This window comes from Moesziomyces antarcticus (genome assembly GCF_000747765.1).
Source record: "Moesziomyces antarcticus DNA, scaffold: scaffold_v10012, strain JCM 10317, whole genome shotgun sequence".
Lineage (NCBI taxonomy): Eukaryota > Fungi > Basidiomycota > Ustilaginomycetes > Ustilaginales > Ustilaginaceae > Moesziomyces > Moesziomyces antarcticus.
In genome coordinates, this window is record NW_014638998.1 from 500,889 (window position 1) to 525,440 (window position 24,552).

Consider the following 24,552-nt stretch of genomic DNA (forward strand, 5'->3'; position numbering starts at 1 on the left):
GGGAATTCATTCATTGCGCACGTCTAGTCAGAAGCGGGAATCTGTGGGTCAAAAACCAGCGGCGGATTGAGGTCAGTCTTTTGCTCGATCTGTGCAGGGGAAGAATGAAGAACTTACGCGTTGGAGGGCGCCACCGTCAATCCGCATAGTGGCCCCGTTGGCAAAGTTGCTCGCTCTCGAGGCGAGGTACAACACGGCCGCAGCATGTTCCCTGGGCTCTCCACACCTGCCCACGGGGATATCAGCGCCGTTTGTATGGCTAAGCGTCTTATGTCCCGTCTGCTGATCGGTGGGTTCGGTGCTGGTGAGGTCGGACGGATAAAGACCTGGTTCGATGATGTTGGTCCTGAGCATGTGCGTAGCGAACATGGTCGACAAAATCTGCCCTAGCTGTGACACGGCCGTTTTGGAGATATTGTACACCGGATTGAGAATGGGCAGTTTGGCCCATGCGGCATTGCTCGAGATCAAAATCGTCTGCGAATTGTACTCTTCACTCGTACCCTTTTTGAGGAGGGGGAGGAAGGCGAGGGCGGTGAGGTAGTTGCCCGTGACGTTGGTGCGCAGAATGTCGTCGCATTCCGACTCGCTGAAAGACCATAGCTCGTCTACGATCTCTTCAAACTCCTCCTTATCCCCCGTGCTGGATTCAGACCCGTAGGATCGCAAGAACCTCCCCCCAATACCCGCATTGCAGATAAGAACATTAATGCCCCTTCGGCCTCTCGCATCAAGGTCCGTTGAGATACGCTCTCGCGCATCCGAAAGCGATGCCTTCGAGGTGATATCAGCCTGAATAGCAATGAGGTCACCGGAGTGGCGCTGGTTGGGGTCGGGTAGGAGGGTATGGAAGGTGTCGACGGCCGAGGAGAGACGGTCGGAACGACGACCGAGGATATACACCAGTGCACCGTTGGCCGCAAGCGCTTGGGCAGCGTACAGGCCCAGGCCCGAACTGCCGCCAGTCACGACCGCCGTCAGACCGCGTACGTCGAACAGACTCGTGGCGCTAAAGTGCCCCAGCCCACCCGTGCTCTGCGAAGTCATGGCGAAAAGGAGGAGAGATGGTGGTGGTACAGCGGAAACAAGGTTGCAAGGTGGGGTCGAGGCAAAGTTGCGAGGGCACGTGCGCGAATCAGGCTGATGCGATAATGTCCGTGCGACATTTCAGGTCCTACTTTTCACTTCTCTTCACTTCTCTGGCTCAACACGCACTGGACTAGGAGAATCGTTCTGACATTATGTTTGGGGCGCCTTAGTGGTGGGGCTTGTACACACCCGCGGCGAGCTGGATCTCCTGGCTGGTAAGGATGAGCAGCTTACCGGGGCTAGCCGCATGACCGCTAATGGCCGCCTTTGCGGTCTGAGCCAGGGCGGACAACTTTCCGTCCGCCTTGAAGATCCTGATCTCCTCTGGCTGGACATCGAGCATCACCACACGGGGGTCACTGTGGTCGCCCGTGTGCTTTCCGTCCTTCTTGTCGTCGAACCACGCCTTGAGGGAGCTGGACCAGTGCTTCTTGATCTTTGCCTGGTCGCGGTTGAGCACAGCCCGACCGGAGATGGAGACCCAGTCGGTGGTCTTGGGGTCGTAGTACGACACGTTGACCTGCGGGTCGGTCTCAACATCGTCCGTCTTGCCCGAGTCGGTGTTCATGTAGAACGAGAAGACGAGGCCCTCGGTGGTGGCAGGCGCCATGGCGCGCGACGCCAGCTTGCCGTCGGGACTGCGCGTGGTCAGCATACCAGTACCGACGGTCTTGGTGATGTCGAGCAGCGTCTCGATCTTTTCCTGAGGCGTGTGCTGGTGGCCCTTGGAGTGCGCACCCTGCGCGGTGGGGTCGTGTGCTGCTGTGGTAGTCGACATGATGTTCAGTGGATCAGTTAATCGTGTGTGGTGACGGGATGGTGAGGATGCAAAGTCTCGAGGATATATAGGTCTCAGTCGGGCGTGTTGCAGTCACTCTCTGGTGGAGAGAAGCGCCTCAAGCAAGGTGATCTCATGGCCGTGCACTGCCCCGGCGTGGGGAGCAGGAGGAAGCGGACTGCAGCGCGTTGGACGCTCGATGAATCATAGCTGGGATCCTCGGTGTGATTGCGTGCCATGGCGCCACTACGGGGCGGAGAGGAGGAGGATGGGCGCAAGGGCGAGAGTGTCGTCACAGGCTGCTAAGTTGGGCGCCTCCGCTAGCTGGGCTGACAGATGAGCGCAACCACACGCATGTGGAGGCCGACGATAAATTTCCCATCGGGCCATTGCTTGTTAGCGATGCCGATCGCGATCCAAACTTCCGATGTTAAGCCAGGTCCAACCGCTTCTACCGCTGCCTCTGCCTTTGTTTGCTCCTGACCGAAGCTTGATCACATGCACATACAGGAAGAGCGCAGTGCGTTGCTGATGACGTCGTTGAAGCAGTGGTGATATGACACTAGATCGGCGTCGGCTTCGCTTGTGATCGTACCATTGCAGCACCAACGACGGCAGCGTGGTTCGTGTTTACGCTCGGCAGCAGGCGGGCGCGAAGGAAGCGCGTGCGCCCGGAAGGCTTTCCGATTTTGCATTGGCTCGCGGTGTGCATGGAGAGCGGAGTAGCCAAGCCTGCGTCTCTTGGCAAGCTCTGAAGGGGAAAGACCGAGCGAATGTTCAACCGGCTCCAGTCGCGTTGCCTGGGGAGCGAGGAGCGAGCGACAACAGCCAGCTGCCGCCTGCCTCGGCCAAGAGCAATCAGCTGCCGCGTCCGAATGCCATCGCGTTTGGTATCGCGTCTGCAGACTGTCCGGCTTGACCTCCTGAACAGCCGCACGCGCACCTGCCCACCGGCGAGGCAGCATCGCAAAATTTAGACAAATTGCCAGCACGCCGAGCCCATCTTTTTCCTGCAAATCGCGCACGCGGATCGTCGTTTGCTCCGAGAGAGACGCAGAGAGACCCTGCAAGCAGCGCGTCTGCGGGCAGTGGGGCGGCAGTGTCGCCGGCAGAGGGTCGCGCATGTAACTTTGCTTTGACTCGAGCTTGTAGGCGAGTGTGTGTGTGTCTCTCTCTGCCTTCTCTGGCTCAAATTTAGGGTCGCCGAGCCCACTTCAATTTGCGTTGCGACAGGACAGCGCCGTGTCCGCTCGGCCGTCTGAAGCGTGCTTGCTTGCTTCGCCCTGCACCTTGCCGCGGCCCCGGCCCCCCTCTCTCTCTCTTTGACATCGCCGTCGCCACCTCTCACATCCATCCCATGCCTCCCTCCCTTCATCTCGGCTCGAGCCTCCCCTGCGCCGCATCATCATCCCACTTCTCGACCACCCTCCGCAATTCTCCTCGCCGGTAACGAGGCACATCGCGAGACACATCGCATCGGATCGTCCCTCTCAACCTCGCCTCGACGGCCTCGACGTTTCATCTTCGCATCGACAACCTCAGGCGCTGGCGCACGACCTCTTCACGTTACCCCAAACAGCCAGCCACGTGCTCTCCTGTCAGGCAGCACCACGCTTCCTAGCCGCACATAGACGCCAAGCTCGCTCGGTGCCATCCATCTTGTGCACCATCGCCGCACGCCCATCAACCATGATGCCCATGCAACCCCCGCCCCAACCACCACACCAGCACTTCAGCCCCAACCCTGCCGCCGCCATGAATCAACGACAGCAACACCAACAGCAGCAGCGCTACAACCAAGCCTCCGCTTCCTCCATGGGCGGCTTCTATCCTCCCAACGCCGTCAATGCGCACGACTCCTACCAAGCCTCCCTCCCGCCCGCGTCGCCGCAACGCGTATACTCTTCCCCACACGCTGCGCCCTCCATCCAGCTCCACGATGCTCCGCCCACAAATCCGCCATCGTCGTCCAACACCACTCACGACGCCTCCTTCGCTTCCTCCACCTCCTCCTCACATCYCTCCTCCTCCTCCAGGCTTCGCCGCGTACGTCCAGACACAGAGGAGATCAAGCGCGTCGGTCGCTCCCACTACGTAGAGCTCCTCGGCTTCCTCCGCACCCACCTCGCCAAAGTCGAACAGACCGCACCACGCTCCAACGCACGCGAAAAGCTCACGCGTCTCAGCAAGCAGCAGTTCACAGAGCTCTCCACAGACGTCTACGACGAGCTCATGCGCCGCCAAAACAGCGCAAAGGACTCCACCACACAGCCCTTCCTCGCCGTCCGCGACGAATTCCATCCAAAACGCAACCAGGCACGCCAAAAGCTCGCCACTTTGCCCAAGAATCGCTTCAAGGACCTTGCCTCGGACGTCTTCTTCGAGCTCGAACGCCGCTTTCCCGAGCTCAAGCACGAGTTCCGTCCAGAGGCCATCGCACGCGAACGAGCACGTGAACAGCAGATGCGCGACGAGGCGGAAGCAGCCCTGCAACGCAAGGACTCGGTGGGCCAACCACAACCCTCCACCTCGGACCGCATCGTGCCCGCCAAGAGCACGCTCGTCGAGGAAGACATCGCGGTGCCGTACTCGGCTAACGCATCCAAGTCGGGCCTGCGCAGCGCCGACACCGACGCCGCCTCCGAGAGGGTGTCGTCGCCGCTGCGCGACTCGATCGGCTCCAACGGCCTCAACGGCATCCCCGACAACCGCAGCACCATGTACAGCCAGGCGAGCAGCGTAGGCACCGGCTTCTTCAACGGATACACCGGCTCCACCGTCGCAGGCAGCATCGCCAGCCCCAACCTCGGCCGCTCCAGCGCGTTCGAGTCGTCCGACGCCTCGTCGGCCATGCTCGAAAAGATGCGCTCCGACTACGAACTGCGCATCGCCAAGCTGCAACAGCAGGTCAGCTCGCTCGAAGCGCAGGTGGCCGAGGCAGGCACGCGCGTGCGCAACGCAGACGAGCTCGCCGGCCGCAACGAAGAGCTCGACCGCCAGCTGAGCCAGCTGCGCAAAGAGCTCGACGAAGCCAAGCAGAAGCACGACGACCAACGCGACCAACACCGCGAGCTGGCATCGCAAAAGGACTCGGAGCTCGAGTCGGTGAGGAGGGAGCTCGCCGAACGCGCCAACGTCGGCGGGCCCGCCGACTTTGAGGCGCTGCAGAAGGAGCATGCGCAGCAAGCCGAGGTGGTGGGCGAACTCAAGCAAGAGGTGAGCACGCTGCTCGAGGAGCTTCGCGAGCTTTCGGCACGCCACGACGAGATGCAGGCGGATCGCGACAACGACGTGACGGTGATCAAGGACCTCAACGCGCAGATGGCCAACTACAAGCGGCTCTACGAGACGGCCAAGACGGAGCTGCGCAATCTCAAAGCCACCTCGCAGCTGTACGTGCAGCCGCCCAAGGCGGACGATTTCCTGGCCGCGTCGGAGCGAGGCGCGATCGCCGACGTCAACCTCACGGCGTTCCAGAGCTCGATCGACGAACTGCTCGCAGCGGCGCGATCCAAGACGCCGGGCAACGTGCTGCTCTCGATGAAGACGGTGGTGCTCGCCACGACGCTCGTCACGGACGACGTGGCCAAGTACGAGCAGGTGCCTGCCAACGCGGCGGAGCTGTCGAGCGACGAGCAGGAGCAGCTGATGGCGCTCAAGTCCAAGTGCTCGGCCACGCTCAACAACCTCATGACGGCGTGTCGCAACCATGCGTCGTCGCACGGCCTGTCGCCCGTGAGTCTGCTGGATGCGGCGGCGAGCCACGTGTCGGCGACGATTGTGGATCTGGTGAAGCTGCTCAAGGTGCGCAAGGCGAGCAAGAGCGAGGCGGACGAGTTCCAGGCGAGGTTGGGCGAGGACGCGGCGGCGGCGGGGCGGCTCAAGCCGCTGCACATCAATGCGCAGGCGGCGAGTCGCGATGCAAGCGCCACGCTGTCGCCCAACACGGCCAACACGTTTAGCTTTGCGAGCCTCAACCCGAGCGACGATCGCTTCTCGCCGCGCATCCGCAACAGCCCCACCATGGGGCGCTACTCGCCCATCGGATACAAGGCCGAGACCATCCGCAAGGAGTCCGGGGGCGACAGCCAGTGGCGCAGCCGTGCCACCTCGTTCTCGTCCACGGGCAGCGCCGGTGCCAACCTCAGCACGCCCAGCATGGCTGCAATGCCCGAGATGCCCAACCTGGACGGAGCCAAGCGATACATGGCGGACGTTTCGACGTCGTCCTCGTCGGGGACCGCGGCAGCAGCAGCAGCAGCAGCCGTAAGTGGCAGCAAGGATGTGGGTGGCGGCATCAACGGTGGCGCAGCGGTGACGGGGTCGCCGCAGACGAGCGATAGCCAGGTGCAGCGATCCGAGACGTACGACAGCCTGCACACGACGACTTCTGCGAGCGGCAGCGGGTTCGGCAGCCACTCGGGCGAGGAGAATTGGACGGAGCTGCGCAACTACATCGAGGTGCAGACCGAGGCGATTGTGCATTCGATCCAGGCGCTGCTGTCTGCGATCCGCGAAGGGGCGCAGGGTGTGCAGCTGAGCGAGAACCTCACGCAGATCACGACGATCGTGTCGTCGATTGTGGCGATCTCCAAGGGCAACCTGCCTGCCAAGAGTCGTGCCGAGGGCGAGCGCATCCTGGACGAGCTGACGGACAACTGCGACCAGCTGAGCGAGATGCAGAGCCATCCGACGTTCGACAAGAGCACCAAGTCGAGTATGGCGAGTGCGTCGTATGGGGTTGCCAAGGGCCTCAAGGCGCTCAATGTGCTGTTCAACGAGGCGGATGCGTCGCAGTAGTCGCCCCTCGCTAGCATTGGTCTGCAATGATACCCCCCGCATCTTTGGTTCTGTGACGGCGCTGAGTGTGGAATCGGGGAGCCGATGGGGGAAGAAGAAGCGCAATTATTTTTGGGGGGTCGGTGTTAGAGTGGGCGAGGAGAAGCGCGGGGTGCAGGGGCGATTGGCAGCCGGCATCGGCGGCGGCTTTTTGGTGCATCCGAGCGGTGTTGGAGCAGAGGCGGCGCCGAGGCTCGGATTACGTGGTGCACGCCTCGATGCAGCCGGGCATGCTGCACATCCTCCCTTCCCTCGCCTCGCCTTTCGCTTCATCAGAGTTGTCCCCTCTCTCTCTCTCTCCGCGCCTCTGTCAATCTCAAGCAGACGTCCCGAATAAGTGAAGGGCAGCAAGGCGCTACCGTATCTGTGGTACGAAATGAGGATCCGGGTGACTTTAGGCCAGAAAGAAAAAGAGAGAGAGAGAGTGACGGACTGCATGAGCTCGCTAAGTGAGAAGAGTGACCGCATTGCTGCAGCGACCGACAGCACCGCCCCTCCACCTGTCCAGCTGTGTGGTGTAGCCGCCCTTTTTTTTTGGTTCGGGAAGCAGAGCGCAGCGCATGCAGGCACAACACCGGCACTCTTCCGGCTGCTTCTCTGCCTCACCCAGAGAGCGACACACCTTTGTCACACGCACACACTCTCTCTCTCACACACTCTCACGCCTCAGCCGTCCAATCTAGCAGAGAGGAGGGGAGAGGATCATCGGTTCAGCACCGCTTGGACACACACGCCATCACCAACGCTTCGCCTTCTCGTGTACCACCAACTCCTCCTCATCCAACATCATCTTTCGCTCGCCGTCAAAGGAACAGACTACAACCCGCATATACCTCAGCACTCGACTCCGCTCCATGACATCCTGAGGCCGCTTCCACTTGGTCCACCTTCGCAGCGCCCCCACCCTACGCCGTTCGGGCCTAGCTGCCCTGCGTGCTCTCCCACAACATGTCCGCGCAGAAGGACTTTATCCTCTTTGACGATCCTGCGCCCTCGGCAGCTCGCGAATCCCTAAGGCCCCTCCCTTCCGCAACCGCACAGCTCCCTCCACCCAACTCCTTCACAAAGCATCGCTCGCCCAGGCAGTCTCCCGCATTCGACGATGGCGCTCCACCCGCTCCTGACGCTTTCAACGATGCTGCCGGCCCGCGCCGCAAGCGTCAGAGGAGCGACGCGTTCGCCCATCCTCCCACCACCACCACCACCACCACCTCACGCCACGCACACGCTCCCAACCAACGCATCTCGCCGCCCAGCGGCAGCCTCGGCGCTCCCATGCACGATCTCTCCCTCGGCGACTCGCTGCCTCTCTACGACCGCACCGCTTCATCTTCCGCCTTGCCTTCCCCAGCTTCCACCGCGGCCATGACCCGCGAGCAGCAGGAACGCGTAAAGGCCCAGATCCGCGCAGAGCTCGCCGGCGTCGACACCCGCGCCTTCAAAGGTCCCCTCCGCGACATCCTCCAAAAGCAAGACTACACTCCCAGCCACAACGACATGCAGACCAGCCCGCTCTCTGCTTCCAGCGACCCCATGCAGGCTGGCGTCGCCCCCTCCTTTAGCCTCTTCCCAGACTACGACATTGGCGGCTCCCGTTCCCGCAGCCACTCCAGTCACAATGGCAGAGCCACGCCCCAGGAGACCCCCACCGCAGACGAAGACATGCCGCATCTCCTCAGCCAGCGCTCCTCCGACATGCGCACAAAGTCTGGCAACATCGACCAAGGCTTCGGCGCCATGTCCTATCCTCCCGCACGTCACTCCCAAAACATCCTCCCCGACTGGGCTCGCCAGTCGCAGTCCTCCCAACATTCTCAGCCTTCGCAACCACGCCCCTACATGCCGCCCCCCGCACTCTCCCAGAGCCTGCTCGCTCAACGCGGAGGTCCCGTCTCCATGCCCTCCACCGAGCCTACCATCAGTGCAAACTACGCCGAACTTCGTCGTCCGCTCAAGCGCGAGTCCAGCGGTCTCACCGTCAGCCCGCAGCAGGCCTTCCTCGATTACGACCACGTCGAAAACCAGCTCTCTCACTCGGGCCTCGGCAAGATGCCCAGCCTCTTTGCATCCGTGCCCCCGGGCCTCTCCGACGCAAAGCTAGCTCCCATGCGCGCCTCTGCAGGCGCTCAAACTCCACGTATGCCCTCACAGCACAATGTTCCGCGCGCACGCTCCTCCACAGACGAAGCCGTGTACGCAGCACGCCCTGTCGCCATGACTCGCAACGACACCGCCCGTCCGCATCACTACCAGAAGCGCCCGGGTCCCAGCGTGCATCAGAGCCCCGCCGGTCGCTCGCCCTATCTCAATCACAGCGACGGCCGTGGATCAGCCAGCCAAGAGTCCGGCTCCCAAAGCAGCCTCTTCAGCCCCGTCGACAGTGGCGACACCATCTCCACCGACGACGACGAGGACGAACGCCCCTACTATCCGCCCAACATGCGCCCCAGCATGATCCGCGGCGGTCCCAGCAGCCTCTACCTCAACTATCCCGTCAAGGGCGACGGCCGCTCCTCCCACTCGCCCTCCATGCTCACACGCCCGCTCTTGGGCAAAGAACGCACTTCGAGCTCTGGCAGCGGCGCCTGGTCGCACGTGCGTACCGAGCCCTGGGCCTTCCGTCCAGCGCACATGAACCAGCCCCGCTTCTCCGACGTCTCGGCCTCCAGCAGCGACTCGGACGACGACAGATACGGCCGACGCGGCCTTCAGCACCGCCAGGGCGCCGAGTACCATCCGCGCCACGCCGCGCATCATCAGCCGCACCCGCACCATGCCTATCCGCCTTACGGCCGCGCGCATCCGCATTCAACATCACCCCACGCCCACTACGCACAGCACGATGCCCGCAATGCGCATCGGCCGAGTCTGGGCCAGCATCAGTCTTCGTCCGAAGATGTGGACGATACCGACCGGTACGGCCGGCATGCGTCTGGGCGTATGGATGAGCGACCTTCGCGTGCACACGTGCCTGGCGCGCTCGGCGGCTACGGCTACATCCCCGGCAGCCAGGAGAGCGGCCTCAGCGTGCCCGGCGGCAGCGGCGGCGTCGCGCGCAGTCAAGACGACGGCAGCATCAGCCCCTCCATCCGCTCCTCGGCGCAGACCACCGGTCACCGCGGCAAGCACGAAGCGCCGGCCCCCGAGATCAGTGCTCCACCTCCGCTGCTTACGTCCCGCCAGCCAAGTGGCGGTGCTCCCATCCCCGCCGCCACCGCCAACGCCAGCGCGACTCCCGCCGCCTTGCCTCCACCTGGGACCCTGGCGCCTGGCAGTGCTGGTGCACCACTGCGCGACGAGCGCATGGATGCCAGTGGTGGGGATGAGTCTTCCTCCACGGGCACCAACAGTGCGAGTGGCGGTGGCAACGAATCTGACTACGAAGACGGCTCCCCAGACAGTGCGGCCTCGAAGCGCTCTGCAGCACGCAAAGACAAAGGCGGTACGGCGACGACAACTCTGGCCGCCGCAAAAGCGCTCACGAGCGTTGCAGGGGACGGGACTACCAAGTGCGACTATATCTCGCCGATCACGGGAGCCGAGTGTCAAACGGCCTTCCACCGGCCGTACGATCTGGCGCGCCATCGCGAGACGATCCACGCGCGCGAAGAGGCCGGCTTTGTGCGCGACGGCAAGTTGAGTCTGGATGCGTGCGTGGTACTGGGCAAAGAGGTGGATCCGAAAAAGTCGACGGCGGTGGTGGAGTGGAAGTGCAAAGAGTGCGGTGCCAATTTCAGCCGCAAGGACGCCATGCTCCGCCACGAACGGCTCCGTCACAATGCCGCCAAGTAGGTCTAGATGAATGCAAAGGAAGTCGTAATCGTCGGCATGGTTTGTGTGCACGGTTTTGAACTAGCGGGTAAGGGAATGCGAGGCCGAGGAGGAAAGTAATGATGAAGGATGAGTAGTGTGTGGGACGCTCTTGATGCACGAGGGACGGCGAAGTGAACAGGGAGGAGGTGAATCTTGCACCGGATTCCCAAGTCGCACCACAAGATTGCAAGGGTCCTGTCAACGGTCCTAAAACTGTGCGACGGTGGAAGTGATTCTTTGCGGTGGCGCGGGGGCGGGGGGGAACAATTGAGCGCCAGACAGATTTCTGCTTGTTGAATGGCCTCAACTTGATCTCAACATCAAGGTGTCTTTTGATCTTCCTCTTGGCCATAGCTCGTTGCAAGTCAATGGATCTTGTGGAGACGTTGATGGTATGTGCAATTGCGAACATGGTCAAGTCCATCAATGATTGTGAATCGCAAATGTGGCTTGGTGCGATCGAAGGAAGCACTTGCAAGAGAGGATGCTTAACGACATGTACATGTGGAGCGTTGATCAGCCCGACTTTTGCGCAGAAGGCATGTCGGCGTTTTTGGCTGCCCTTTCTCCAGTGGCTGGCGTGGAGTCAAGAGGCTTTGTTCAGTCGTCAGATGTACAGGCGTGGCGTTGATCAGGTTGACGACATGCAGCAGACAATGGCGCTCAGGCCGTCTCGGATGCCCTTTGTGATCCAAGCGAGCTGAACGCCAGTGCCTGTGCTTTCGACCCTCTCGCAGCTCAGCAACTATGGGGATCCTCCCTCCCCTTGCCCGCAAGAGGATACGGCACAGGATCCCCAAAAACCCGGCGACTGTCTCTCCGCAAGACCAACCACGCCGGATGCTCCCAAAAAAGCGGAGCGCACAACTAAAGAAGAAGAAGAAGAAGAAGAAGAAGAAGAAGACTGTGCGGCTTTAACTGGCTTATGTACTTTGCAAATGTCACATTGAATCTCGCCGGCTGCGGGTGGGTAGAAGTGGGAAGGTCGTGTGAGGGCCGATCCGAGCTCGTGTCACACAGCTCCAGGCGCAACAAGGCCAGCGATGCGAGAAAGAAAGCTTGTCGATGAGCATGATGACAGTTGAAATCAAGCAGTTGCAACATCGATACGCGAGGCTCGGGCGATGCAAGAACCTTGTCGATCTGACTTCATCAACCTGCAGCGTGGTCCAAGCGGCAAACGGGGAAGCAACATCCGCCCACCCAAGCGACCAAAGCCCTCATTTCGAAGGTCGGGCCTCTTGGCGAGCAGCCACGATCAGAAGCTTTCACCTCGCAACTCGCTGCAAGCACTGTTACCCGCGTGTATAAAGAGCGCCGTCATTCGCTGGTCATTGCGCCTTTTTTGTCACCTGTATTGATTCACAATGTCGGACGCTAACCAGCAGTGCTAACCAGCAGTGGTATGCCCAGCAGCAGCAAGCTAGAGACCAAGCCCAAGCCCAAGCCCAAGCCCAAGCCCAAGCCCAAGCCCAAGCTCAAGCTCAAAGACAAGCCCAAGCCCAAGCCCAAGCTCACAGACAAGCCCGAGCCCGAGCCCAAGCAGAAGCTCAAGCCCGAGCTGAAGCCCAAGCCCGAGTCGAAGCTCAAGCACAAGCTCACCTGAACGGTCAGCAACGCGTCCAGCAAGCGGAGTCGCTCAACGTGGCTTCACCAGCCCCTCAGCAAGCTGCTGTTCATCGCCGGGCTGTGTCTCCTGTCAAGCATGGTGAGACGACACAGGCTCGCCAGCAGCCTGCCGCTGTGACAGACGAGGTTGTTCCCGTGGCTAAGCATCGTCCTGCAGAACCAGTACCAACAGCTGCCGTCGCTCGTTCCGAGCCTGTGCCTAGTGCTGTTGGAACTTCGCCTGCGGGCATCACCAGCCACAAGGCGAGCACTCAACGTCGGTCTGCATCGCCTGCCGTCGCCTCCGATGCCGGCAGTGCTCGAGTTGATGGCCACGAGCGCGAGGATGCCAGCGTCGTTGCGGAAGAAACTCAAGATGAGTCGCCCGAGCGCGATGTCGGCGACGGGAACGACGCAGCCGACGCGCTTGCCGACTACGAGCGCGTCATGCGCAAGGACAACGAAGAGACGACCCGAGTTCAAGCCGACGCCGATGATCACGACGACTATGACATGGCGACAATCGAGCACACGCTCATCTACCCTCCCGACGGTAAAGTCAGCATCCCCTTTCCTCCTTCGGAGCTGACGGATCCGTTGGTTGCAGGTATGGTGCCCGGCTCGCGTCGGTGGCGCTTCGAAGCCCTTCCCACCGCGGGAGACGAGGGGAAGCTCATCTCCAAGATCATCAACATGCTACTCGAGGAAAAATTCCACCTGGAAGAGTGTTCCATCTCTCTACCGCCTGCTTCGGGCAGGGAGCGATTTGTGCAGATCCACTTCAATGTTCTTGCCGACTACGTCCAGGCTGCGACGCTCGAACTCACCTGGAATGGAAGGCCGATGGAGCTGGTGAGCAGTGCGGCTCCACTGCGCAAGCGCAGCACTGTGCTCAAGATCTACAATATCTCCGGACCTACTGAAGAGACTATCGACAACATTTCCAGCGCCATTAGGGACGTTGTCAGCATCGATAACATTTGGCGCCTCGACAGGGTGGTGTACATCAATAAGAGCCAGTCCACAATCACGGTCAAAGGCAGCACGCTGCTCATCCTGGCTACGTTCCGGGAGCATCCGGCGGTGGGATGGTACGGGCCACAAGATCTTCCTGGCTTTGTAGCTACTCGTTCGAGCACGCATGCATTGCACTTTATTGGTCGCACCAACAGCTGTGGTTGCTGCCTGCCCGAGCGCAATACGCCGCTTAGCTACATAGGAAGCATCGACCATGCTGACTCGCAGCGAAAGCGCACTCGCGACGACGCTGCTGTGGAGCCGGTGCAGAAGAAGCACAAGAAGCAAGTCGATCAGCCCGAAAACTAGCCCGGCTTGTCACCCACACTGCTCAGCAACTTTGAGTTCTGGTATCGCCTCGCCACTCTCTCTCCTGAAATGTCCTTCCGCTTCAGCTACGTACAACCAATGACATTCCGTTAAGGAGCGCAGGCGAGGGGTTCTAAGAACAATCCGCTGAGTGAGTCTTGTCGGGGAGCATCTCGATATGGAGAGCCGAAAAAAAACAAGAGAAAAAACAAGAAAAAAAGATGCCTCCTAGCCGACTCGAACGACTGACCTCTTCATTACTAGTGAAGTGCTCTACCGCTGAGCTAAGGAGGCGCGATACAAGATTCAATAAGCATTGCATACATATATGCTTTGTTTGGCTCGTCATCCCACAGCCTGTGCTGTCGTCTTCTCGGCGCACATGAATTGGCATAGGTTTGCCTCAGCACGCTGTCCTCACTGCTGTTGCGGGAAGCCCTGGACGAAACGACTGTGGATTGTGTCTTGCTATATACATATGTCACGACAGAAGCACCATCTAATCGGCGCGGTAGAGCACGATGGCGGATCGGCTGGGAAGGTAGAGCTGCACAAAGTTTCGGCGACCGTTCCACTCCATGTCGGTAGTGAACCACTCTGTGTTGTGGTCGATCCTTGCATGGCCACCGAGCTCCTTTGCATCGGTGTCGAGCAGCACCTTGTACTTTCCTGGTACATCCACGCCGATCCTGTAGTCGGTGTAGGAGTTGTTGGCGTGCCAGTTGAACACGAACAGCAGGCCGGCACGCTCGAATGCCACGACGCGGTCCGACTCGTGCTTGAGCGAGATATACGCCTGCGAGCTCGCGAGCCACTTGTACTTGCCCTCGGCATTGTTCATGGCGGCGTCGAATGCGTACAGATACTGGTACCTCAGCAGGTGGTCGTCGACGAGGTTGAACTGGCGACGCGCATAGTGGAACGAGTTGCCGTTGCCCTCGCGCGGGAAGTCGAGCCACTCGGGATGACCAAACTCGTTGCCGATAAAGTTGAGGTAGCCCTCGCCGCCAAGCGCATGTGTGATGAGACGGATCATCTTGTGGTACGCCAGGCCGCGGTCGATGATGGCGGTGCGCTCGGTGAGGTCCGACATGTTGGTGTACATCTCCTTGTCCATGAGCCAGAAGGCAAGCGTCTTGTCACCGACGAGCGCCTGGTCGTGCGACTCGGCATAGGCGATCGACTTTTCCAGATGACGACGGTTGGTGAGCGTGAAGCAGATGTTGCCAAAGTCCCAGTCCTCGTCCGACTTTTCCTTGAGTAGCTTGATCCACATGTCCGGTACGGCCATCGAGAGGCGGTAGTCGAAGCCAACACCGCCCTCCGAGACGGGTCGGCACAGCGCAGGCATGCCCGAGACGTCCTCGGCGATGGTGATGGCGTTTGGGTTGTACTTGTGAATCATGTCGTTGGCGAGCATGAGGTAGACGACGGCCTCGACGTCGACGGAAGGGCCAAAGTACTCGTGGTAGCCGCCGCTGAATCCGGTGCCGATGCCGTGGTGCGTGTAGAGCATGGAGGTGACGCCGTCGAAGCGGAATCCATCGAATCCGTACTCCTCCATCCAGAAGAGGCAGTTGCTAAGCAGGAAGCGCAGCACCTCGTGGTGGCCGTAGTTGAAGAGGCGCGAGTCCCAGAGCTCGTGCCTGCCCTTGGCACCCTCGTGGAAGTAGAGGTGATCGGTGCCGTCAAACATGTTGAGGCCGTCGAGCACGTTCTTGCACGCGTGCGAGTGGACGATGTCGAGGAGTACGGTGATGCCCATGGAATGCGCAACGTCGATGAGCTCCTTGAGGTCCTCGGGGTTGCCGTACCTGCTGCTGGCGGCGAAGAAGTTGGTGACCTGGTAGCCAAACGAGGCGTAGTAGGCGTGCTCCTGGATGGCCATGAGCTGGATGGTGTTGTAGCCGAGCTCCTTGATGCGCGGCAGGACGTTCTTTGTGAATTCCTTGAACTGGCCGACGCGCGCCTCGGGGGTGGCGATGCCGACGTGTGCTTCGTACACCTTGATGTTGTCGGGCTTCGGCGGCTTGGGGTTCTTGATGGTGTAGCGCTCTTCCTTGGGCGGGTTCCAGAAGCGCGCGTCGTACACGGGCGAAACGTTCAAATCCTGCGTGACGCGGAGAATCCATGCGGGCAGACGCTCGATGCGCTCGCCCGAGGGCAGCAGCATGGAGATCTTGAGCTTGGAGTCGTGCGGGATGGCGCAGGTGGCGTTGGCGAGCGGAGGGATGGTGATGTGCCACTTGCCGTAGTCGTCCTTGGTCATCTTGTGCGAATCGCGCGACCAGTTGTTGAAGTCGCCGATGAGCGCCGCCTCGACGGCGTTGGGCGCCCATTCGGTGTAGGTGACGGCTTGTGTCTTGGGATCCACCTGGAAGCCCATGTTGCGGTAGGAGCCCGAGAAGGCCTCGAGGCCGCCTTCGGAGACACTGATCTTGTTCTTCCAGTCTTGGTAGAGCGCGTATCGCTCTCGCAGCGCGGGCGCAAAGGGCTCGAGCCACGGATCACCGCCGATGACGCCGGTGCCATCAGTAGCCTTGGTGTAGTCGGGCGGCGCCGCGACGGACGAGGATGAAGCGGCCGACATGCTGTGAATCGTGAGACCTGACAGGTTCTGGTTGTGTGGTCTTGGGAAAGAGCGGACAGGTACGAAGAGCAGGACCTGATTATAAGGGCCAAGCTCTGTGAGGAACGAGTTCGAGTCGCCACCGTCGGGCGAGCCGAGTGAGGTGCAGCGAGGCGAAGCGAAGAATTGCGGTTGTTCGGTTGGTTGGCTGGGTGGAGGAGCCGAGTGTTGGGTGTGGAAATTGTTGCGGCCAAAAGCGAGCTTGTGCATCTGCGTTGGCTCGTGCTCGAGCTGGTGATTGATTGTGCATTTGGGCCCCCGCATCCAGCCAGACTCTCTCTCTCACTTTCTTGCTGCAAGTTCGAAACGCGACTCCCCGCTCGCCACCCTGGCTTGGCCTGGTCTGGCCCGGCCTGACGAGAAGAAATCGAACCCTGCGTTGCTCCTCTTCCCGCCCCTCCTCTGAACCCCACGGAGGTCTTTGTGCCCTGCGAAGCGAGCTTTGCGCCAGACGACGGCGAAACTTTCGGAATCCTTGCAATCCGATAGCAGCCACTCTTGCCAGTCGCCACGCATGACCAGTGCCTGAAACTCTGTCCACCTCGCGTCTGAATTCAGCGAATGTGCGCCTTTTGCCTGGCCCGCGCCGCGTTGGTCGACAGGGCCTAATCGATCTCGCCACCTGCCACATCCCGACGCCACGCTCCGTTGCCGTCGCTCTCGTCACTTTGAACATAGCTTCGTTGCTCGGCACGCGTTCTGTCCGAAACTCGCCCGAGCGCTTCAACACCTGATCGCAAGTCCAGCTGACGTCTCTCCCCCGCTTTTTTCCTCCACGGATGCCACGCCTCTCAGCTCTGCCAAAACCGCTTCAAGGGGCAGCTCGCTGCAGAGCGTTCGTGGCTACAATACTGTTCCGCCTTAACATCCCTCGCCTCCTTAGCTCAGCGGTAGAGCACTTCACTAGTAATGAAGAGGTCAGTCGTTCGAGTCGGCTAGGAGGCAGCCCTTTTTTTTTTTTTAGCCGTTCCTGCTTCCCATCGGGACTCGGCCATGGTGTCGGCTGACCATGTGGAGGCAAAAGTGCTGAGCAACGCCTGCCACTCTTCAGCATCGACCGTCTGTCCCGACGCCGTCTTCCCATCGAACTCACGACCTTTTGCTTTGGACACATCAAGCGTCGTCACCATGTCATCGTCGACGTCGAGCAACGCCAACCCGCCACCGAACCACGGCGGCAGCGTATCCGGCGATTTGGGCGGCCCCTCGCACTCGCGCGTTCTGCTCGGTCGCAATGCCGGCAAGCTAGACCCCACGGAGCACCCACCTCTTCCCGTTGCGGAAGTCGGCGCGGCCAACCGTGCAGCTCAGATGCGCGGTATCCTGCTCGGCCTGGGCGGAGGCGTGATCTCGGCCTTCATCTCGCGCAAGGCACTCAACCTTTCCAAAAACGCAAGCTACCTGTCTGGATTGCTGGCCGGAACGGGTGTTGCATACATCACTGCACGACAGCAGCTCGAACACAATCTCGGCGCCGTCGAGAATGCAGAAAAGGGTCTGCGCGGATCGCTGAGGAGTTCCACGGACGCACGGGCAGGCGATGGCCTCACGTCGACAGACCGCGAAATGCTCAAGTACGATCTGCAGGCCGCCGCCGAACGTGCACACGAAGCGGGCGTAGCAGGCATGCATGAGCTCAAGGACAAGTACGCCTCAAGCCGTGGCGACCATTAGGACTGGCGTGTCCAACAAATGGAGCTTTTGACCTGTCCCGCTTCCCATCCCCCCTCTTTTCAGTCTGGAAATGCAAAATTCGTGCGCTCCCACGAAGCGTCGCTAAGCAGAGCGTGCTTGGGAGGCAACAAATGGCGTGAATAGCAAGGCTAAGGACACGGAAGGGGCCGGCGTCTTTTTAGGCCGTGACCCAAAGCTGCAATAAATTGGCTCGTAAAAGGGGGCCTGAAATTCCCTTCGAATGTTCAGAGCACCCGCTTCCATCGAGCCGCCACACATCCGGAACCATCACACACAGCCATCGATGACGATGTGCAGACAAAGCTATGCAGAGACGAGGGTATAAAGTACATGAATTGAGGTGCGTCGATTGCACAAGGCTAGGCGCCAACGCGAGCGGCGCGCGCAAAGATGGCCTCCTGCTCGGCCTTTTTCTGCTTGGCAATCTGCGCCTTGCGGATCATCAGACGCCGATTGAGGTACTCGAACACGAACAGCCCTTGCGAGTTGGTGCCGATCTGCGTCGACTTTTCCTTCTCTTCCGCCGCCACCGCCTCCGCCGCAGCTGCAGCAGCAGCTTCAGCGCTGGCTTGGCTTCCAGACGCAGACTCTTCTTCGACAGCACCGCTTGCCTTGCGCTTCTTGGACTTCTTCTTTTCATCCTTGTCCTTTTTATCCTTCTTGTCCTTCTTGTCCTTCTTGCTGTTTTTCTTCTTTTGCTTGGCGTCTTCCTCGTCTGATGACGATTCGGACTCGGATTGCGCGTCCTTCTCCGCCTCGAGTCGCCGGTCGACGTCGATCAAGACAATCTCGCTTCCGCTGGGACCTGGATATGTCTTTGGGGTTGCAGATGTCGGTGTGGCAGTGCCTGGTGTACCTGCTGCGGATGAGGATGGAGTCGAGGCGATGCCCAGAATCTCATTGACGCTCGCCAGGTCCGAGGCCGACACCATGCGCTTGGCGCGCAGGAACTTGGCGCGGTGCGCTAACCTGACGGGTCGCACCGCCACCACTTCCGGCGTGATCTCGGCAACTACTGCAGCAGCTTCCTCCTTGGCCTCTTTCGAGGATCGCTTGCTCTTCTTCGAATCGGATGTCTTTTCCTTCCTATCTTTCTTGTCCTTCTTGTCCTTCTTGCGCTTGTCGTCGGATGTTGTTGCGTCTGCATCACGCTTGCGCTTCTTCTTGGACTTGTCGCTGCTCGATTCGTCGGAGGCAGAAGCTGCCTTGTCCTTTCGCTCCTTTTTGGACTTCTTGTCCTTCTTATCCGATTTGGATTTCGAGTCCTTCTTGCTCTTCTTGCTCTTCTTGTCGCCATCGCTCTCCGCTTCGCTTGAAGGAGAGGACGCAGCTGCAGAGCTCGATGTAGAGGCAGCGTTGGCGGCGTTGAGGCGCTCGAACAGGCTGCCGAGGTCGCCACCACCACCGACCCAGATGTCTTTGCCGTTGGCTCTCGCCTCTCGCTCGTGTCGCTGCGCTCCAATGCCCTTGTTGTCCATCTTGTACGCGACCTTGAGGTTCTCGGTGAGACCGGGCATGGTTAGACCCAGGCTCTGGCCTGCAGACCAGCCCATCTGCGCCAGCATGCGTTGACCGGGCGCCGCTGCATCGTTGAGCCAGGCGGTGTTGCGCGTGCTGGCGGAGCCCACCAGCCGCTGCTTCTGTTTGGGGCCTGAAAGTCCCATGATGGTCGAGAATGTGCAGTTCGGAGCTGAGTGACTTGGAATAGATCAAAGTGGGCGGGAACGAACCCGGTGCGTTCCTGCTTCTTCCAGACCAGGAGACAAGTGCGGAGAAGGGAAGGACAAGCGTAGCTGGAGGCCAACTTCTGCTGTGAACCGCCTTCCGCAACTTTTTTTCCCGTTGCACCCAAATTTCGCATTTTCCTCCCAAACTCGGCAGTCGGGTAAAACAAGTTCGCAGCGGTTATCGCCCGATCATCGGGCAAGTGCCGGTGCAGGCACGCTTGGACCGAGTCTCACAGGGCCCGCTGCATGCACACTCCAACCGCTATCCTCCACAACCGACCCCGACTGCTGCTTTTGCTGCTTCTTCTTCGTCTACCTCTTCGACACACGCTCACACCAACTCAAACATGCCATCCGAGGCGTCTGTTCAAGCTCGGTGGTCATAATGATCGGCACTTGACGTCGTTGCTGAACAACCGTTCGTGTCTTGCTACGACCATCCACCTCAATTACAGGCATCCTCCCCTTGTCTTTCGCTCCAGGTGGACCGCCACCTGGCGACCACGATGTCAGTAAAGAATGGCAGCCCTGTGCTGCAATCCACCGAGATTTCAGCCGGCGTTACTTCGTCCATCATCGACATTCCTCCAGCGGGTCAAGATGGTCTCGATGCACAACTGGCTGTCACAGGGTCCATCGATGGGTCCAATGGGCCTACTGCCCCCATCCCCATCCCTTCCACGCAGGCCAGGCCAGCCAAGCAGATTCTAGCCCAACGTCATGCTTCCAACACCTTCTACCGTTCCTGCGAGATCTCATTCATGGAGCCCGTCGGTTCAATGTCCATCAGCCCGGCGAATCGCGACGTAGTTCTGGCTGCGCGCAAAGGTCTCTTTATCATCGACCTCGAGGATCCTTTCGCTCCTCCTCGCTTCCTGGCACACATGACTACTTGGGAAGCCGTCGACATCCAGTGGTCTCCGCATCCCGCCAGGAGCAATTGGGTCGCTAGCACCTCCAACCAGAAGCTCCTCATCTGGAATCTCGACAGGCCCGGCGATCCGCGCGCGGCCGCGCCGCTGACAAGGCTCCTTCACCGCGGCTCCATCCACAGCAGCTCTAGTCCCGTCATGCCTTCCAACGCGCATTTCTCCACCCAACGCAGCAGCGCCTACCAGAGCGTATACAACAGCCATAGCCTCCATTCCGGAGTAACAGGCGGAACCCGCAGTGGATTTGGCGCCATCCCAACCAGCTCACCGTACGGCGAAACACCTTTACCAGTACCCTCGCAGCTGCAGCTGGCAAGCTCGAGATCTTCAGCCATCGAGCATGTCCTGCACGCACACACTCGAGCCATCACCGATATCAACTGGTCGCCTTTCCATCCAGAGATCGTAGCTTCCAGTTCCATCGATACCTGGACCTGGGTCTGGGATCTCCGTATGAGTGGGGGGTCAGATGCAGGCGGTCGTCAAAAACCTGCGCAGGGATACTCGGCCTGGAATGCCGCAGCGACTCAGGTCAAGTTCAATCGTGCCAGCGAGCACCGTCTCGCTTCCACATGCGACAACAAGGTGCTCATTTGGGACGATCGCAAGGGCTCGCTTCCTCTCGCCACCATCGAAGCGCACGAGAGCAAGATCTACGGCATAGATTGGAGCCGAGATACAAGTCTCGGCCTCGACAGGCTCGTCACCTGTTCCCTCGACCGAACCGTCAAGTTCTGGAACCTGGCTTCGGATACATCGCAGGCCGCCATCGGCGCGAGGGAGCTGGTCACCGAGGCCGAATCGATCATCGAAACAAAGACACCCGTGTGGCGTGCGCGCCACCTACCCTTTGGCAACGGCGTCATGACGCTGCCGCAGCGCGGCGATACCACGCTCAGCATGTGGGCAAAGGACGGCGCCGAAGAGCCTAAAGCAACCTTTGCCGGTCACACCGATATCGTCAAGGAGTATCTCTTCCGTGCCAAGGGAGGCCAGGACCGAGAAAGCGATGACCGTCAATTCCAGCTCATCACGTGGTCCAAGGATCAGACCTTGCGACTCTGGCCCGTTAGCGACGAACAGACGCGCAAAGTGGGCCACAAGCCAGGCAACCCCATCCGAGTGCTACTCACGAGGGCGAATGCTCCGGACATCTCGTACCGCGATCCGCCTCTGGCGCTCCCCGTTGGCGGCGAAGACGCTGCAATGGTCGCCAGCCAGGCGTCGGGAAGCAACATCACCAGCTCGTCTATTCTGCCGCCAGAGCATGCCACACGTGCTCTACTCAGCGGCAAGGGCAGTGGCAGCAAGATTCAGGCAACTTCGCCCTACAGCTCCTCCATGTCAGGCTTTCAGAATATCGTTCGCGATGGCAGGACAAGCCCGCTGGCGCCGTTTGCTACCAGTGTTGGAGCGGCTAGAAGGAGGAGCTTGCACCACAGTTCGAGCCACGGCGATCTGTCTACCGACCTCAATCAGTTCTCCCGCAGCCCGAACGACACGTTCGGCCGGTCATGGGGACGTTTGGATGCTCAGCAGGCGTTCGCGGGCGGATCTTCTCGCGCCCAAACTACGCAGATGCATCAGCTCGCACGATCACTGCCAAAGCATGCTGGCGAAGGGGGAGGTGGCCGTTTCGGAGCGTCATATCAAAGCTCCAAACACGGAGGAGGCAGCGCTTCCCAACACAGCGGAGGACAATCATCGTTCAAAGTTCCGGCCAGTCTGCGTAGCAAAACTGCTTCCAACTCGGCCTCGGCGTCAAAGCAGAGACCTCCGAATCCCGGCAGGTCTTCGGGTCGACCGTTGCCAATACAAGAGGAGCAGCATGGAGCGGGCAAGAAGTCACGCAGGCACGGGGACGGCGCACAGAAGGGCGACAAGGCGGCTCGCAAAGAGGAGAGACGTAGGCTGGCCAAAGCAATGGACCCGAATGCCACAAAAAAGGCGGTTGGCGCAGCGATGCGCCTCGACAGGGGCCGTACCGCAGCTCCAGCAGTGGATCCGATCGAGTGGATTGCCAATGTGCGGCTCGAAAAAGACGAGACGGATCTGGACCGGAATGCTTCGGAGGATCATGCCGGCGACGACGATGGCAAAAAGCAACACTACGGCGGACAGGTTGCGTCGGGACTTGCGGCTGGTAAAGCTGTGCGAAGTGCCGTCGGGTTCGGCCGGGAAGGACCGTCTACCGAGGACGACACGGATGGCGAGCCCGGACTCACAGTACAAGGTCTTGGAGACGAGATCATCGGCATCAATCGCAAGCTGCCACGGATCGTCTTCGAGAAGGTGGAGCTGAACAAACGCATGTGCGTGCTCACCATGTACGGGCCTTGGGCGGATCACGAGCCAGCGTTTCTGCGGATGCGGATCAAGTTTCCGGCAAGCTATCCTCATCGCGCTCCGCAGTTCGACCTGGAGAAAAGCGCCAACCTCAGTGTCAAGACGCGCTCTTACCTGCTGCGCGGCCTCGCACGATTGTCGAGCAGAGCGGCGCGTGCAGGCACACCGTGCTTGGAAGTGTGCGCTCGCTTCTTGACGGGAGAGCCAATCAAGTCGCTCGACGGAACCGACCGTGGTGGACGGGGCGAGATGGAGGAGGATGACGCCGAGGCCGACCCGACGACGAGCAGGGCCGAGGGATCGGCAGCCTCCGACACGGACTCGGATACCGGTATACTGGCATTCCGTCCCGCACGCACGGCGATTGGATCCGGCGCGGAGCACATCAAGCTCAAGATGCCAGCCAGGAGGATGGGTGCCAGCTTTGGGCCGAACAACGAGCTGGTGGTGTTTGGCGGCTCGCTCAATCAGTATCCGCAATCGCGCGACTCGTCACGCCAGGTGTCGCGTCAAGGCTCTCGTTCCGCCTCGCGGGCACCCACGGACATGACTGCCGGTGGACGGAGCAAGTCGAAAGCGGCGATGAAGCGGTCGCAATCCAAGGGCGCTTCGAGGCCGAGCACTGCCGGAACGCAAGAAGGGGACAGCGACGGAGCTCGAGGACGCAAAGGAGCGGACGAGGGCGAGGAGGAATCGCGCTTCTTGCGCTCGTACACGGCGCTGTCGAACGCCATGTCGTCGCTTGCGTACTACTCGCGAACGGCAAGCGAGGGCGTGACGACGGGCTACTCGGTGCGCGATTCGGACGTGGTTCAGCTGATGAGCACCGACTTTTTCGCACGCCGGCTGCTGCGCAAGAAGGACTTTTTCAACATCTTTGACAGTGTCGTCGACGCGGACGCCAAGAGTGGCGTGGCGACACCGCTGGCCAGAGATGCACTGGTCGCACGTCAAAAGGCGCAGACGAGATTCTACAGTGGGAGCGGTGCTTCGACGCCCGGCGCACGGCGTGCAGGGCATGGCGATGGCGGGGGTGCCGACGCGACAGGCTCGGGTGACGAGCAGAGTGCTGCCGCAAACACGTTGCACCATGCGGACCTGCTCGGCTCGCTCCCGGCACCAGCAGCCCTCTTGGTGCTGGACAGGCTCAAAGAGACGCAGAGACGCAGGAAGATGGGTCTGGTCACCATCTATCAGCTCGTCGAGACGGAAGCTGATGCACAAGATTAACGCGCCTCGAGCAAGTGTAATAAATGATCAATGCATGGCCACGGCGAAGGCAACGAGGAAAGCGCGAATGCATCTTTGCACCGAAGTTGGGAAATTAAGCAGCCGATATGAGTGGGTCTGGACACACGCAAGGGTTGAGGATCCAGGCTCTGGTTACAGTCATCCGCCGGGGATGAAGGGTAACAAACAATCGGTCGGCGAGCGAGGATGCAGGGGTTGCTCTCGGCGAAGCGGAGTTGAGACGGCAAGGCGTGTGACCGTTGGTGCGATTTTCGGATGGCTGATCAACATCCATCTCATGCGTAGTCTGTTCGACACGCTCAGACTCTGGCAATGTAAGAGCTTTTACGAGGGTGTGCTGCTTGCCATCGTCAAGCTGTACCCTTTGCTAGGTTTACGACGAAAGTTGACCAGAATGCAAGCCTTCCGGGCCGACTCGAATCGCGGCAGCCCTGTCGTGTATCAGGCAGGTGTCATCTCGGCCATTCGCGTGTCGGATGATTTGCAACTCCGCGTGAATTCGTGCTCCGCACCAGTGCA

At 60.4% G+C, this 24,552-nt stretch overlaps 8 protein-coding genes and 2 non-coding genes across 10 annotated transcripts; 5 read left to right on the forward strand and 5 right to left on the reverse strand.

The window, feature by feature from the left end:
* Positions 1-23: 23 nt before the first annotated feature.
* On the reverse strand, positions 24-1,047 carry PAN0_012d4577 (short-chain dehydrogenase; the record flags this gene model as incomplete). Its single annotated transcript, XM_014800114.1, has 2 exons — positions 24-41; positions 118-1,047. The coding sequence occupies 2 exons, from the start codon at positions 1,045-1,047 to the stop codon at positions 24-26; spliced, it is 948 nt and encodes a 315-aa protein (XP_014655600.1).
* Positions 1,048-1,255: 208 nt separating this feature from the next.
* On the reverse strand, positions 1,256-1,867 carry PAN0_012d4578 (protein bli-3; the record flags this gene model as incomplete). Its single annotated transcript, XM_014800115.1, has 1 exon — positions 1,256-1,867. One exon carries the CDS (start codon positions 1,865-1,867, stop codon positions 1,256-1,258), a length of 612 nt encoding a protein of 203 aa, XP_014655601.1.
* Positions 1,868-3,556: 1,689 nt separating this feature from the next.
* On the forward strand, positions 3,557-6,667 carry PAN0_012c4579 (uncharacterized protein; the record flags this gene model as incomplete). Its single annotated transcript, XM_014800116.1, has 1 exon — positions 3,557-6,667. One exon carries the CDS (start codon positions 3,557-3,559, stop codon positions 6,665-6,667), a length of 3,111 nt encoding a protein of 1,036 aa, XP_014655602.1.
* Positions 6,668-7,654: 987 nt separating this feature from the next.
* On the forward strand, positions 7,655-13,453 carry PAN0_012c4580 (uncharacterized protein; the record flags this gene model as incomplete). The annotated part of the gene is made up of 5 exons (XM_014800117.1): positions 7,655-10,494; positions 10,845-10,911; positions 11,257-11,446; positions 11,683-11,824; positions 11,905-13,453. The coding sequence occupies 5 exons, from the start codon at positions 7,655-7,657 to the stop codon at positions 13,451-13,453; spliced, it is 4,788 nt and encodes a 1,595-aa protein (XP_014655603.1).
* Positions 13,454-13,675: 222 nt separating this feature from the next.
* On the reverse strand, positions 13,676-13,747 carry PAN0_t012d0008. Its single transcript has one exon. It is a non-coding gene; the product is annotated as a tRNA-Thr (tRNA).
* A 205-nt stretch (positions 13,748-13,952) lies between these two features.
* Positions 13,953-16,292, reverse strand: PAN0_012d4581 (glycoside hydrolase; the record flags this gene model as incomplete). The annotated part of the gene is made up of 1 exon (XM_014800118.1): positions 13,953-16,292. The coding sequence occupies one exon, from the start codon at positions 16,290-16,292 to the stop codon at positions 13,953-13,955; it is 2,340 nt and encodes a 779-aa protein (XP_014655604.1).
* Positions 16,293-16,955: 663 nt separating this feature from the next.
* Positions 16,956-17,027, forward strand: PAN0_t012c0009. The gene has a single exon. It is a non-coding gene; the product is annotated as a tRNA-Thr (tRNA).
* A 183-nt stretch (positions 17,028-17,210) lies between these two features.
* On the forward strand, positions 17,211-17,756 carry PAN0_012c4582 (uncharacterized protein; the record flags this gene model as incomplete). The annotated part of the gene is made up of 1 exon (XM_014800119.1): positions 17,211-17,756. One exon carries the CDS (start codon positions 17,211-17,213, stop codon positions 17,754-17,756), a length of 546 nt encoding a protein of 181 aa, XP_014655605.1.
* A 380-nt stretch (positions 17,757-18,136) lies between these two features.
* PAN0_012d4583 (uncharacterized protein) lies at positions 18,137-19,441 on the reverse strand (the record flags this gene model as incomplete). The annotated part of the gene is made up of 1 exon (XM_014800120.1): positions 18,137-19,441. One exon carries the CDS (start codon positions 19,439-19,441, stop codon positions 18,137-18,139), a length of 1,305 nt encoding a protein of 434 aa, XP_014655606.1.
* A 569-nt stretch (positions 19,442-20,010) lies between these two features.
* On the forward strand, positions 20,011-24,012 carry PAN0_012c4584 (uncharacterized protein; the record flags this gene model as incomplete). Its single annotated transcript, XM_014800121.1, has 1 exon — positions 20,011-24,012. The coding sequence occupies one exon, from the start codon at positions 20,011-20,013 to the stop codon at positions 24,010-24,012; it is 4,002 nt and encodes a 1,333-aa protein (XP_014655607.1).
* Between the last annotated feature and the right edge of the window lie 540 nt (positions 24,013-24,552).